Source organism: Thermobia domestica, chromosome 15, assembly GCF_964235325.1.
Source record: "Thermobia domestica chromosome 15, izTheDome1.hap1.1, whole genome shotgun sequence".
Classification (NCBI taxonomy): Eukaryota; Metazoa; Arthropoda; class Insecta; order Zygentoma; family Lepismatidae; genus Thermobia; species Thermobia domestica.
Window position 1 is genome coordinate 37,511,793 of NC_137468.1, and position 16,578 is coordinate 37,528,370.

The 16,578-nt window shown below is 29.8% G+C and overlaps 1 protein-coding gene across 2 annotated transcripts in view; it reads right to left on the reverse strand.

Moving 5' to 3' along the window:
- Positions 1-16,578, reverse strand: part of LOC145670975 (uncharacterized) — a 51,327-nt gene that overhangs the window by 11,282 nt on the left and 23,467 nt on the right. For both annotated transcript variants that reach the window (XM_081739593.1, XM_081739594.1), the window contains exon 5: positions 15,156-15,269. In XM_081739593.1, the coding sequence (XP_081595719.1) occupies positions 15,156-15,269 (114 nt within the window). The remainder of the gene's footprint in view (positions 1-15,155; positions 15,270-16,578) is intronic.

The window sequence follows — 16,578 nt, forward strand, 5'->3', positions numbered from 1 at the left end:
TGTACACTCCTGCCATTGTCTACATATATTAGTGTGTTGTGTTAGTATAGGGCTTTTATGGGATCACCCCATTAAAGTCATTATTAATATGATAAAAACTGAATCATTTTCATATACTCACTCATCATCATAATTATCATCACCTTCTAATCCTATTTACCTTTTATGAAATAACATTTATAATATTATATTACCTTTATTTATTTATTATGCAAATTATTAAACCCTAACCATTTAATAAACACTTTATTACCTTTTATGAAATAACCATAAAAGATAACATTTATATTATATTACTTTTATTTATTTAATTATTATGTAAATTATTAAACCCTAACCATTTAATAAACACTTTATTACCTTTTATGAAATAACATTTATAATATTATATTACTTTTATTTATTTAATTATTATGCAAATTATTAAACCCTAACCATTTAATAAACACTTTATTACCTTTTATGAAATAACCATAAAAGATAACATTTATAATATTATATTTTATTTATTTAATTATTATGTAAATTATTAAACCCTAACCATTTAATAAACACTTTATTACCTTTTATGAAATAACATTTATAATATTATATTACTTTTATTTATTTATTTATTATGCAAATTATTAAACCCTAACCATTTAATAAACACTTTACTACCTTTTATGAAATAACATTTATAATATTATATTTTATTTATTTAATTATTATGCAAATTATTAAACCCTAACCATTTAATAAACACTTTATTACCTTTTATGGAATAACATTTATAATATATTACTTTTATTTAATTATTATGCAAATTATTAAACCCTAACCATTTAATAAACACTTTATACCTTTTATGAAATAATCATAAAATATAACATTTATAATATTACTTTTATTTATTTAATTATTATGTAAATTATTAAACCCTAACCATTTAATAAACACTTTATACCTTTTATGAAATAATCATAAAATATAACATTTACAATACTACATTATTTTTATCTATCCAACTATTATGTGAATCATCAAACCCTAACCATTTAACAAACACTTTATTACCTTTCTTTCTCAATATTTTTTCAACCAAATACTCATCCTTATATTTAGTTTTCAATAATTCTGGTTCATAAAATCTTCCTCTAACTTCTTCATTGTTTAAATCTTTAATTTTATATGTTGGTGGATTAGATGGTATAACCTCATTAATAACAAACACTTCTGCTGACCAATTTGGTGTATAACCTTTTTCAAACAAACCTTTAATTTTACTTATACGAACATAATCACCAATCTTGTACTTTAACTTAACAGGCTCATATTCTTTCTTATATACTTTTTTCAATATCACATGCTCATTATTCTTATTCACTTCTACAGGATTCACACCAATTGTACTTTGTTATTATATTCATCAACCAAACCTTGCAATATTTTTAACCACTTATAATTACCTTGAACAGTAAATTTCTTCCACATATTTTGTTTAAGTGTTTTGTTAAATCTTTCAACAGAAGCTTTTTTTACCACTATAGGTTGAATAATGATTAATCCTATTTTCCTCCATCAACTTCTTAAATTCTTTATTGTAAAACTCTTTACCTTGATCAGTTTGTAAGTTACTAGGTTTTCTTACTTTTAACACTGATTCAAATGCTTCTGTAACATTCTTACCACTCTTATCTTTAACAGGAACAGCAAACGCATATTTAGAGAACACATCTATAATCGTTAGCAGATACTTATAACCTTTATTTAATTTGGAAACACCTTTTAATACTCCACTATCCATTTCAACAAGATCAGCTTGCCAAAGATCATCGATACCTTTAACAATAACACTTAACCTAGGATAATTCTTTCTAGATGGTTTATGAATTTCTTCTATAATGTCTTCTCTAATACCTTCACCTTCATATAGTCAATCGGGCTTTTTAATGAATTGGGATTTATTAGTACCACATACAACACATATACCTTTCTTAACATATCTCCCATTCTTTGTTCTACTCTAATGGTACCTTTCATTGCACCTGTTGATTTCTTACACTTAACACAATACATCATTATTTATTAAAAGAAAATCATTAAAGTTCTCTTTCTATATACATAATAACTTGCAATGATTTTCCTTCTTCCATAGCTGAATTTTTTGTGCTTGAAACATAATTATATCACCCTTTTTACTGTTTAAAGGAAAATTTACCACTATAGTATTGTTCAAAAATATATCTAAAAAGTATCTATCCAAACTTAATTCCATATGCATTATTTTTCCATTATAGAGAAATTCATAACCATTAGAGAGATTAAATATTTTGATAATTGGATCTGGAACATTTCTAGTTCTCAATCGACATAATAAATTTATAGTTTCTTTTTGCATAATTAAATTAAAAGCTTCCTTCTTCATCATTTGGAAATCATCTTTTGTTGTAAGTGTATTTAATAGGGATGATATTTCTGACTTATATTGATTAAATTCTGAAACAGGAACTTTTGCTTTAAATAGAATAGTAACATTATTATTAGTCTTTTTAAATTCTTTCATATATTCACCTTTTAAAACCTCAATATCATCTTTCTTTATGTGTGTGTCTTGTAATGATTTTAATACATCTTCAAATTTGTTTCTATCACTTTCTAATTGGTTGTTAATATCGCTTTTCACTGACTCGAGCTGGTTTAACGTAATAGCATCTTGTTGATCAATACCATTAGTTATATTAACTATTCTTTTTTGTGTAAAATCAATCCACGATCTATAATTTGTTGTGAAAATTTTATTTAGTTCAGATTTAAAATTTCTACGACTCATTAAATTTTGATGTGTGTAATAATTTTCTCTTTTATATTTTTCAAATTCTTCATTCTTAACATTATCTAAATTCCTTAACTGTTTCAGCTGCTCTTCACTAATATCACTTACCTTACTTTTAACATTACCAAAAATATCCATATTTATTATATAATAATTTGAATTATTTAACAGCAAGTAAAACTTATATACGAGCGAGTAAGCGAGTAACAGTTATACGAGCTCCACCAAAATCAATCAAATCACCATTCTCATCTTTAATTGAAACTTTGAAATTATTAAATTTATTGTGATGTATTGGGAAAAATATCTTTTCTTCAGATTCATATATAATTGGTTCTCTAAACTCTGCATTTGTTCTAAATGTTGCAATTAAGTCTGTTTCGTTGTGTGTTGTATCATTGTGTTTTAAAAGCATACCTTCTGCTAAATCACAGTGAATATTTATAGTATCAAACGGATGAAACCTTGGTGGCTTATCTCCAACATGTTCTATCTTTTCAGCCAAGTTCTTTTCACTAAAACCTAATACAGTATTAATGGTATCTAAGGTTATATCACATTGCTGGCTAAATATTTTAACTCTATTTTCCCTTATCCTCAGTAAATTGAATATTTTTAAAAGGATCGTTGGTATATGGAAGGTTTGATTTAATATATTCTTCTAATTCTTGTAAACTATATTGACCAGGCTGAATTATGAGTTGTTTTGTAAATTTTGAGTTGCTATTACAAAATGTTAATTTGTTGTTCTTTTCTGTAATGTTTGGAGTTAAGTATGTTGTGTAAAATCCTGCAACAGCTACTTCTAAATCGTTTTCAAATGGGTAGTGCAAAGACATGTTTAATACAGATGAATAACCATCTAAATTAAATACTTTCATTTATTATATAATAATTAAAATGGATAATTGGGATATTAAAGTAAGGTTAACAGAAGAAACGGCGAAGAGAAAGAGGAATGGTGAGTTGTTACCTGATGATATAAGATGTTTAATAGTTGGGCCTAGTGGTTGTGGTAAAACGACGTTAATGATTGATAATTTTTTGTTGGCACCTAAATGGTTAAAATATGCAAATGTTTATATTTATTCTAAAAGTTTAAATCAACCTAAATACCAACACTTAATACAACTTTTTCGAGATATAGAACGTAATATTAAAGACACAATAGCAATAATAAAAGGAAACAATGAAGAGATTATTCCATTAGATGAATGTGAGGACTATTCTGTGGTAGTATTTGATGATTTCATTTTAGAAGAACAAAACCACGTTAGAGAATATTTTACTCGAGGTCGTCATAAGGGTTTGAACTGTTTCTATCTTGGACAAACATATTCTAAAGTACCAAAACAATTAATTAGGGACAACTTAAACTTTCTTTGTATATTTAGACAGGACAATGTAAATTTAAAACATATATATGATGAATTTGTTGCATCTGATATGTCGTTTGAAAAATTACAATCATTATGTAATAAGTGTTGGAGTGAAGAACATGGTTTCTTAACAATAGATATGACTAGGAAGGTGAATAATGGTAAATATAGAAATAAAATTAAAGAATTTCTAAAAGTGTAAACTAAACGTATATGAATGCAGGTGAACGTATATGTTATGTTATTTTTTCTTTATACAATAAATGGATGTTAATAAAGCTAAGTATATTAAGTTAAAAGAAGAACTTATTAAAAGATTTAAGGAAATTAAACAAAGTAATCGAAATAAGTATGAGAAATTTAAGGAACAAGATCAGCCTGTTATTGATGCAATTAAAGATTTAGAGCAAGATATATCAAAAAGTAGCAGAAGAAAATAAAAATCTAATTCAAGAGTTAGTTCCAGTTGTGTATAAAAGTGCGAGAGTGGATTCAAGCTTATTAGAAACACCACCTATGTATGATAGTCCTATAAATGAAAGTGATACGCCTATAACAGAAGAAATAAAACACATGAAAAAACAAATTAAATATAAAGTAGAAGGAATAGAATCTTTAGCAACAACTCATTTTGGTAAGATTGCCTCAAGATATTATGCAACTAGAGATGATAAAAGTTTTGGAATATAACCATATGATGAAGATGGGAAAATTATACATATGATAGGAAATGCAGAAGTTAAAATTCATGATGATGATTTAGTTATTAATAATCGACATTACACAGGAACAGAAGGTTTATGGGAATTATTGACAAAACATAATCCAACAAATTATTATGATGATGATCTAGAAAAATATAAACAAATAGTAATTGATTCTAGTGTTGCATTTCATAATAATGATCCAAGTACAAGAAAACAAAAATCTAGTAAAGGTAAAAAATATAAAGAAATTATCAAACCTATTTGGGATGAATATATAAAACCAACACCTTCAAAAAAGACACCAAAATCTGGAGAAGGAATAAAGATATATAACGAATTATCAAAAGAATACATATGGATGGATGATGTAGAAAACTGATTGATCGCTTGATTGTTATTGATGGGGAAGAAAAATCTGGAAATGATAACTTTTATAATGAGAAAGTAGGTATTATGGATATGATTAATTCTAAACTCATACAATTTATTCCTAATGATCCAAAAGGCATAGGTTATTTGATAAAGATATTGAATACGCTGCCACCAAAATTTTGGAATAGTGAAAAGTATGGAAAAGGATTAGTAAATGATTTGATTAATAAACTTCCATTTGAGTTGCATATTCCAGGATTTCAATATTGTGGTCCGGGTACAAAACTTCAAGAAAGATTAGAAAGAGGTGATAAAGGTATTAATCCATTAGATGAGGCTTGTAAAGAACATGATATATACTATAGGGATAATAAAGATACAGAATCAAGACATATTGCAGATAAGGAATTAGAAAATAAAGCTTGGGAAAGAGTTTTTGATAAAGATGCTAATTTAATAACTGAAAAACTACCTGCTCTTGGACTGCTTTAGTGATGAATACAAAAGTAAGATTTGGTTTAGGTTTATAAGTAACAAAAGTAAGATTTGGTTTAGGTTTATAAGTATTTTTTAGATTTAGGTTTATATGTACTTTTTATGGAAATTTTTCATAAAAAGCTTTTAATTATATAATAAATATGCAGTTAAAAGATTTTACATTTACGATTCCTAATGAGGAACTTAAACAATTAAATATAGATCACATTTTAACTAACAAACAACTCAAACAAAAAGAAGCTAAACTAAGTAAATGACAATGTATGTCTCTATCTCTTTCCATACCACAACTTAAGAAAATAAACAAAGAAATGAAGACAAATGATAATAAAGTTCATTATGGTGGTTTTATATTTACTATTCCAACGATTTTAGCTTTAATAGGTGCTCTAGGTTCTGTTCCTGGAGGTGCGGCTGCTATTGCTAAGACTGTAGATGATGCAAAAAAGAATAAAATGGAATTAGAGCAAAAGCGACATAACTTAGCAATGGAAGAAAAACAAGGTGGTAAGCTTTCAAAAAACGTAAACTCCAAAACAGTAAAGAAAAAAAGAAATTAAACCTTTAAGTAATTTAGACCTAATACAACTTGTTAAAAAACTTAAGAAACTTTAGAGGTGTATTTATGAGTGATGAATTGCCTAAACAACCAAGGAAGAATGAGTGTGGTATTGTTAATTTTGATACGTCTAAAAATATAGGAACGCATTGGATTTGTTATTGGAAAAAAGGAAATAGAAAGTATGTGTTTGATTCATTTGGAGGTAATCCGCCAAAAACACTCGTACAATATCTTGGTCATAATATAGAGTACAATAGCAGCCGTATACAACATTTTAACGAGGTAATTTGTGGCCATTTATGCATTACAGTGTTAAAAATGTTTACAGATGGGTATAGTTTTTCAGAAATTATTAGTCAGGTGAATGGGAATAAGGATATTTGGAGAAGTTATATTTAAGTTTTATGGGTTTATTTTATGGGCTTAATTCATAAAACGATTACAAATATTTTTTATAATAAATATGGATAAGATAGAATCATATGAATTACAATCCTTTAAACCTAATCAAAAAACAATCGAGAATTTAAATAAGCCAAACAGGTCTATTGAATTTGATATTGACGTGGGTGATGGCTTCATACATCCATATTATGCTGATATTTATGTAACTTTTGAAATTAGAGGTAGAGATGCTGATGGAGAATATACTGCTGGTCAAAATATTAGACTTATTAGTAATTTCTTCCCACATTTGTTTTCTCAAATTCAAGTTAGTAAGCATGGACAGATATTAGATATTATAGATTATCCTGGTTTAACTTCAACAGCTGTAAACACATGTACGATTTCAAAACCAGAGGCAAATCACTATGATGAATGTGGATGGGAAGGAATTACGTGGACAAAATCAGATGAAGAAATAGTGTTTTTGCTAAGACTTTTTCCAGGATTTTGTTCAGATTTTAAAGATATTATGTGGAAAGGAGGTTTGAAATATACATTTAAAAGAAGTGGTTCTGATGATAATGCATTTGCTATTTGGAAAACAAAAAAGCAGGATGGAACATATGAAGACAATCAACCGCATCCAGGTAAAGTTAAGATTACAAATATGGAGTTAAGAATGCCTATTATTAATTATGAACCTAACTATGCCACCTTGTTAAGATCTAATATGTTAAAAGGTAAGATTCCTATTTCATTCAACACGTATCAATGTTTGCAGAAGACTGTTAGTGGGAAGTATTTAGAATTCAATTTAACCACACAATTTAACTCAAGTGAATTTGATATGCCTAATTTCGTGATTGCCTTTTTCCAAACTGATAGAAATGATAATCAAGAAAGAGATTCAAGCTATTTTGATCATTGTAAAGTTCGGAATATCCATTTTCGTAATTCTAGAAATGAATCTTTCCCATTAGAACCTTTAAACTTAGATTTTGCAAAACATAAGTATTTGAAAGTTTATGAAACGTATACGGTATATAAGCGAGCTACAATTGGAAACACTGAGATGTATTATTACCCGAAAGAGTTTTTAAAAAATAGACCGATGTTTGTAATTAATACAAGCAAACATAAATCAGTAACTGTAAGTGATAAAACTAATTTGAAACTGACTGTTAATTTTGAAAGCGATGTACCAGATAAAACAATTTGCTATGTTGTTGATTGGTAAGAAAAATTTAGAGTATGATGTTGAGAAAGAAAAAATAATTGAGAAGATATAAATCAATTATATGTTTATTAGATCTGTTTAGTTTGTAAGTGTTTTTATGACAATATAAAAACTTATTTAATAAATGAATATTCCAGATAACATACCACGTGAGAATTTAATTGCGTTAATTGAAGATACTATATTAAATCTTGAGATGTTATTAATGAAAAACAAAAGGAAGTTTAAGAGAATAAAATGTGTTTATACTACTCTTATTACGTTATCAATTCTACTATCAGCTTCTACAGGGTTTATCAATGTGTTTATTCCTGTTACAGTGTATTCAATTATTACAACTGCATTTGCTTCGGCTTCTGCTGTTATCACTGGTCTATCAACACGGTTTAATATAGCTTCAAAGAAAGATTATAAAAATATGGTGAATCGAATTGGGCTGTTTAAAGATGAGCTTAATGTAATTAAGCTCATGAATGGTGAATTAACAGATGAAAATGTAAGAGATATTGTTAACAGAATCAATTACATACTTAACGAAATTCGAGACTATTAGAAAAATTCTATATAATAAATATGGCAAAACATGTTGATTTTTTAAACAAGCTTGGAAGTCTTGAACAAAAACAAGTTATTGGATTAAGAGAATTAGAATTAGATACAGAATATAAGATTGAGAAAATGGAAAAAATAAAAACTAAGTTTGGTAAGAGTATTTTAGTTGAATGTGAAGAGTTTAAGTTCTTTCTTCCACCTAGATTTATAAAAAACTTAACAGATAAGATGATTGATGAAATTGTTAAAGATGGATTAAAAATCAAATATACTGGTTTAAAAGATAATTATCCAACTGTTGAGTTCTGTATGTAACAAAATTGATGCAAATAAAAACAATCTTATAAAAAAGTGAGCTGTTAGTATGGAGCCTCAGAAGAAATTTATTCTTACTAATTCATTCAATGTGATTGTGAAAGATGTACAAGATCAAACGCAAGTAGTATTTGAAATCAATGGATGTTTATTCAGTTTGAACTATGATCAATGGACTGAGTTTAAGAAATCATTATTTTCAATAGAGAATGAAGTTAGCAGAAGATTTCACTATCAATATCCTAATTTGTAACTATCAATATACTAATTTGTAACTATTATGTAATTATGTAGAATTTAGTTAACTTTTATGGTAAAATCATAAAAGTGTTTTGTAATTTTATTTTACTAAATTTAGTGATTTTTTATAACTAGATTTAGTGATTTTTTTGTTTTTGTAACTAGATTTAGTGACTTTTTTGTAACCAGATTTAGTGATTTTTTGTTTTTGTAACTAGATTTAGTGACTTTTTTGTAACCAGATTTAGTGATTTTTGAAGTCAAAACCGGTGATAACCAGATTTAATGATTTTTTGTAACAGATTTAGTGATTTTTTGTAACTAGATTTAGTGATAGAATGCATTAGAAGTTATTATGAGTAAGACAGAAAGTTATTTGAGATGTAATAGAAGTTATTTGGGATAGGGAGTGCGCTAGAAATTATTAGGGGTAGATTAGAAGTTATTAGAGATGATAGGGTGACATATAGTTAAAATGGGCTAATAATAAATTTGTCTGCAGAATCCCCATTCCCTATCTACTTTAGTGGAAACGCTAGTGTCATTGTTAGTAGTTGTTTCCAGAAACTTTTCCAGTAGCCCTTATACATTAGCGAATTATAACATACACTTAACTTGACTGTCTAGTAATACAGAGTAACCAGACGTCCCGTTCTTAATGAGATTGTCCTTTTCTTCAAAAAGTCGTTCAGTGCTCCGAGAAAACACAAACGGGACGCAAAATGTCCCGTTTTACAGCAAACAAACAGAAAAAAAGTGGTTTCTACTTTCAGCCATCCAATGAAAATTCTTGTATTATTTTTGTTATTCAGTATATATGCTGAATTTTATCTGCAATTCGTCTTAATATGACTATTATTTACTGTAAGGAGTTAATAAACAGTACATAACGTCTTCCGTATAATTTGAGCTGTAATAATTCCAGATGCATAAACATACTGGTCAATGGTTTTACTGCAGTACTATTGATATAATTAGGTTTCTCGTATCGGTGAAACTGTTCACACCAAGTCAGCTCTTGTAACATTTAGTCTCGTATCACTGTTGAGCTTCTTAAATTTGCAAACGAAACAGTACATAAGATTTTCTCCATGGAAACAAAACATTGTACTAAACACAAAATAAAAACATGAGTGGAGGGATCACACATCTTCGCGATTAAAAATCCAAATTTCAAAAGCGTGGGAACTATATATATACACCCTCCATTCCAAAAGAAACCGAACTTTTGAAAGCAAATAGTACCACTAGTGCCATCTGTTGTAATATTTTACCGGTAGATGGCGTAGTCCCTCATTGACAACTGGTATAAATGTTATGACATTTGGATGCACGGCAACAAAGTTATTGCGTTTCAACTGTCAGTGTGTTGTGTACATCGGTCGGAAAATGAGTTTCAAACAACGAGCTGCAATTGAGTTTTGTGTTAAACTGGGTAAAACTTTTAGTGAAACGCACCAAATGCTACAAAATGCATATGGTGATGAGTGTCTATCCCGTACGCAAGTTTACGAGTGGTTCAGGCGATTCAAATCGGGTAGAGAGACGCTGGATGATGACGAAAAATCAGGCCGTCCCAGAACCGGATTATCGGAAGAAAACATCGAAAAAGTGCGTGAATTCATCAAACATAACAAAAAATCGTCGGTGAAAGTTATTGAAATGGAATTAGGCATTCCTCAAACAACCGTATACCGCATTTTGACCGAAGTTTTGGGCTTTAAGAAGGTTAATTCGCGGTTTGTACCACACAAACTCACCGAAGACCAAAAGGTTGATCGAATTGCGCATTGCAAAGACATCGTTAAAAGTGCTCGGCAGGATCGAAACTTCTTGAAATCGATTGTAACTGGTGACGAGACGTGGTGTTTTGAATATGAGCCCGAAACAAAGCGGCAAAGTGCTGAATGAAGAGCGCCGGATGAAGGAACACCCAAAAAAGTCGCTTGGTGAAGTCAAAAGTTAAGGTGATGCTGATTTGTTTTTACGATTCAAAAGGAATTATTCACAAAGAATTTGTTCAGCCCGGCCAGACAGTCACTGGAGAGTTTTACTTGGGCGTCATGAAGCGTTTGCTGGCAAGAATTCGTCGTATTCGGCTCGAATATCGCGAAATCGGCAGTTGGACTCTTTTGGACGATAATGCACCATCACATCGTTCGCGACTTGTAACTGAATTTTTGGTCAAAAATCACATTATTCAGTTGCATCATCCGCCCTATTCACCAGATCTCGCTCCGTGCGATTTCTATCTGTTCCCGAAACTGCATTTGGCGATGAAAGGAAAGTGGCACGCATCGATTGATGCATTGAGAAGGCGACGACCGCCGTCCTAAAGACCATTCCAATAAAGGACATGGAGAAGTCGTTTGACAACTTGTTGGAGCGTACAAATATGTGTATCGATGCAGAAGGGGAATACATTGATTAATAAAAATGATTTGTTCCAAAATGTACATTGCTTTTTTGTTTTTTTAAAACGTTCGGTTTCTTTTGGAATGGAGGGTGTATATATATATATATATATATATATATATATATATATATATATATATATATATATATATATCCTGTCAGGGATAAGGAAAGTACCATGTTACTTAATTGTTTAAGGTTATTAATTAACAGAAGTTTATAATAATTTCTAATTGTACTCTTATTTACCGCATTTAATATTTACCGCTTTGGAGTCATATAGTTCTTTACTAAAACAGTCACATTTATAAACTTATTATCACTGACACATTTATAAAACTATGGTGAATAAGGCAGCCCGCAAGAGAGTGTACAGTCAGTGACAATAGTTCTTTCCATTTGATGAAATTAGTTTTGTAAGTAACTTCAGGATGGAAGGATAATTTTGAGTACAGTTTTCAGTAAATTAAAAATAATGTAATTTTTTGTACTTTCCAGCCATACCACCGTTGTTCCCAAAACAAATTTTACCACACGGAAAAAAAAAACTTTTGTCACTGACTGTACAAGAGTAAACATTTAATTATATTTCGAGTACTGTGTAAGCGACCATATTAATGCTGAAGATAATGATGACGTTTTTATACGACTATTTTACACGATACTATTAATTTTTAATAGTATTTATCCATTGTCCACTACAGCTTTTTCAGGAAAATACTTATTACTCACTTGTCAAAATTTGGCAGAAAAGTTTTATCGAATGCATTTAAAGCTTATCTGGTTAAAAAGCTGTTTGATGACTGTTTGCAGAACGGAACTCTTATTATGAAGGTGTTACTTGTTTCTAACCCCTTTTTATTTAATCTTAAATCGCCTTTAGTTAAAGTTCCTTCATACAACGATGCTGACAGAACATACTGTGGTTATTTATTTATTTTATTGATGTGCTAAGGCTTAAACAAAACCTAATATTCAAATGAACATTAACTCATTAGTATGAGATCAGTAACAAAATTCGACACACGAAGAGTAAAATAACGCAAGACTGAACTGATAGTCGAACCCGGTTGGTGGCTTACCGTGCAGATGTGTCAACCACTCACTCACTCGACTCTCTGACCAGCCACACACTTTTGCATTCTTTAAGGTAAGTGATGAGCACCTCAAATCATATACGTTGGAAGCTCCATTGTCCACATTACAGAACACCTCTGACGGTTCAACTATATCTTATATACATGAGAAATGAATAAATAAACCCGTACTTACAGAGGAGTTGGTTTGATATAAAATCGATTATTCCTTCCATTTACTATGTACTATTCAGTCTGCATCCAGCCGTGGTACAGTGAAGGTTATCTGATAACTAGTTTCGCTTGTGTAGTGTCTTAAAATGTGTGCTGCAATAGAAAACTCCGTAAAGTGCGAGCTGTTATACGTTTTCTTACGGGAAAACAATATTCACCGGCAGCAGCTATTCACCGGGAACTTTGTGCCGTGTATGGACCAAATGTGATGAGTGAAGGAGTTGTTTGTGAATGGGTTCGTTCATTTAAAAGTGGAGGAACAAACATTCATGGCGAAAAGAGGAGTGGCAAGCCATCCGTGGTCACTGATGAACGCGTTCAGCAAAGTAATGGAAAAGTTCGGGAAAATCAACGTTTCACAATAGCAAAATTTTCCAGGGCTGTGATATATGACGTAAAATCTAAAAAAATGCGGTCACAGACTGGCTCAAGGCATAGGTGGGAGATTTTTATGTTGATGGAATTTCTAAGATAGTGCAGAGATATGATAAGCACTTGAATGTTTATGGAAACTCTTGAAAAGTAGAGCAAAGAAATAATTTTCAGATGCATATAATAAATTATTCTTCTTTACTTTGGTGTTTCTTTTTTAACCAATTGGAGGTTACTTTCCGAACGGCTCTCGTATAACTGGATTGTTTCATTTCAATCAGATTTGATTCCAGGTAACATGGCAATATTTATTTGTGAAGGTTTTTATGATCCTTAAAAATCTTATGATATAAACTACTTTCTAAGACATAATTTTAGATTACTTGCAAAATATGAAATGATGCTGCATTGAACTGTGAACAAGTTTACGAATACAGATTGTATTTTGTTGTTTTCAAATATGTTGCATCAATTCTATTATTTTACCTTACGCCAAGACATAAACACATAATAAATAAAATATTTCCTAGATTTAAACCAGTGAACATCTGATGGAAGTGTGATAAACTGCAAGCGTATCACTACTCTATGAAGGGAGGCTATCAAAAGTGTACTCGGTTAGGTAAATTAATACATAGAAATCACTGAAAAGAAGCAATTCATGTACTGTATTTCATGGCTCTTTTGACTTTTACCCTTTGCTTACTCGTAAAATTATTAGGATTGTGCATGTTATATGCATAGCAAAGTTGATGCAAAAATAAATTCTCTTCGTCTTTCCTAGTCCCTAGTATCTAGGGTTCTAGGGTGCTATGGATTTAAGTTTTTCGCTTATAATCTTCAATTACAGCATGTGAACGGATTCTTTGCGATAAGTGTATAGCATGGAACTTACCAGATACTTATACTTACAATCTTAGGTAGGAATGTGCATCACTTCCCCATGAAATTATGTAAACGTCGCAGTCAATCCGCCTTTTTCAGTTTCGAACTTTTAAAATACTATCTACGAAATATTGAAAGCTAAGTAAGTAATTTGTCAACTATTCAGTTATTGTATCACACACCAAAGTTTTTGTTACTTCGATAATCAACGTTTTGATATAATTGTCATGGTTTTTCCTTCCAATCTACAACGAAAGCAATAATCATTCTGTCTCATTAATTTTACTTTTACATTACAAGAAAAATACCTATATAGTTCTTTAAGGCCCCTTGAAAAAAACCTACGTATATATGTATCTCCTTAGAGAACACTGAGAATGTAAAATAAATAAATAAAACTTAAACCTTAAAAGTCTTCGTATTGAAATTCTATGTTTCTATTGAACTCATCAGTCTTGATCACAAAGAAAACGTTAAAATGAATGATGCAGGACATACGAACGGTATTTTAGCAGGATTGTTCCATTCTGACCACACAAATATATATTCAAGCTGCAGAAATCAACATTCCTTTACAAAGTGGCATGAACTCTGCAGATTCATTCAAAGCACAATATTAACGCGCTCTCCCCTAAGGAATAAGTAATCATAAATCCAACGAAACGAATCAGCGCATGGAAAGGCAACACTGGTCACTTTCTTCTCAGTGATAAAACTAATTTATTATGTTTGTATTTAAAACAGATGAATATTAAAGAACAAGGAAATGAAACTGAACACTGGGCGTCAACGAAATGTGCTGACGTCCGCGTAAAATAAGTATCCAACTACTCTTGTGCCATATACGGTTCAATTTCATCTTGCCGATACTCAAGTATTAACGATGGAGCCTCAGCTTTTATTTTACATACAATTATGATTTATAAACTCTCATTATTCCATAATACTGAACTATTTAATTTGTTCTGAATTTTTTGAATTCCTTGTTGTGTTTCTCTAAGTAGCAACAGAAGTTTTGAGATAAGTTTCTAGTTCCTAGTTTACCAACCAACGCAATCTTACTTAAAAAATCGAAAGTATAGGAGTTTTTTACACAAAAGTTTACTAACCTGAATTATGAGAGGCCGATATGCATGTAATCTTTCTTCTTGTACGTGCGAAGGAAATGGCTCAAAGTCGAAGTTATTAATAATACATTTAGTGCTATTGCAATATCGTGATAACTGGAATTAAAAAAAGAGAGTATAAATACAAGTTTATTTATAGGATTTAACGTTTTTTTAACAACACCAACTTGTAATATCGTCATGATAGACATTAGTTTCAACAATTTTTATTAAATTCTTTTAATTGTATAAATAAATATATATACAGAATTACGTACCAGAAAATAGCAAGAATATTATCACAGAACTACAAACAAGTACATTATTAGCTCTAACAGGGGATGAAAGATAGGGAGAAACAATAAAAACTAGGAATAGAATAAAAGTAGAAAGAAAAGAGTAAAATGTAGGAAGAGAATAAAAGGTAGGTAAAAAGAGAATAAAAAGTATGAAGAAGAGTAAAAAGTAAAGTAGGAAAATAAAAAGTAGGGAGAAAAGTAAAAAAGTAGGAAGAGAATAAAAATGAGAAAAGAATAAAAAGTAGGGAGAGAATAAAAAAACTGGAAGAAAAGAGTAAAAAGTAGGAAGAGAATAAAAAGTGAGGAGAAAAGAGTAAAAAGTAGGAAAATAAAAAAGCAGGGAGAAAATATAGTAAAAAAGAGAAATAGAATAAAAAGTAGGGAGAAAAGATAGTAAAAAGTAGAATGAGAATAAGAAAGTAGAGAGAAAAGAGTAAAAGCACGAAGAAAAAGCAGGGAGAAAAGATAGTAAAAAGTAGGAAGAATAAAAAGTAGGGAGAAAAAGAATAAAAAGTAGGAAGAAAAAAGTAGGGAGAAAAGAGTAAAAAGTAGGAATAGAATAGAAAGGAGAAAAGAGTAAAAAAAAGTAGGAATAGAATAAAAAGTAGGGAGAAAAGATAGTAAAAAGTTGGGAGAAAATATCTGACATTCGAATCGATAGATCTCATTAAGCAAAACAAAATGATACAGGTATGTATAAATTCTCATACGTACATTTCGAGAATTGTTTTTGAAAACACAAACATTGAAACTGTACGAGAACCACGAGACTCAATAAGATCAAACTGGTAGTGAAGTATGGGCTAATCAAGCACTCTATTATGACCCTACCAACGCGGCAATATACAATACGATAAATTACATATAGCCCAAAATTATGATTCAATCTTTAAGCTTTGATTTTTGTTTAACTAGAATCCGTCCAAAGATGAAATCGATATCACATAAAGCTGAACAACATTAAAAGCTTAATGATTTTAATTACGTTACAATATATTATTTATGTATGTACTGTATATGATAAATATTGTAATATTCCGTTCACGGTTCTGTTTATAAACAATTAACATGTGTTTTTATTTACAAACAATCCCACGTGCATTTACTTCAGATCATTATGAGAAGCA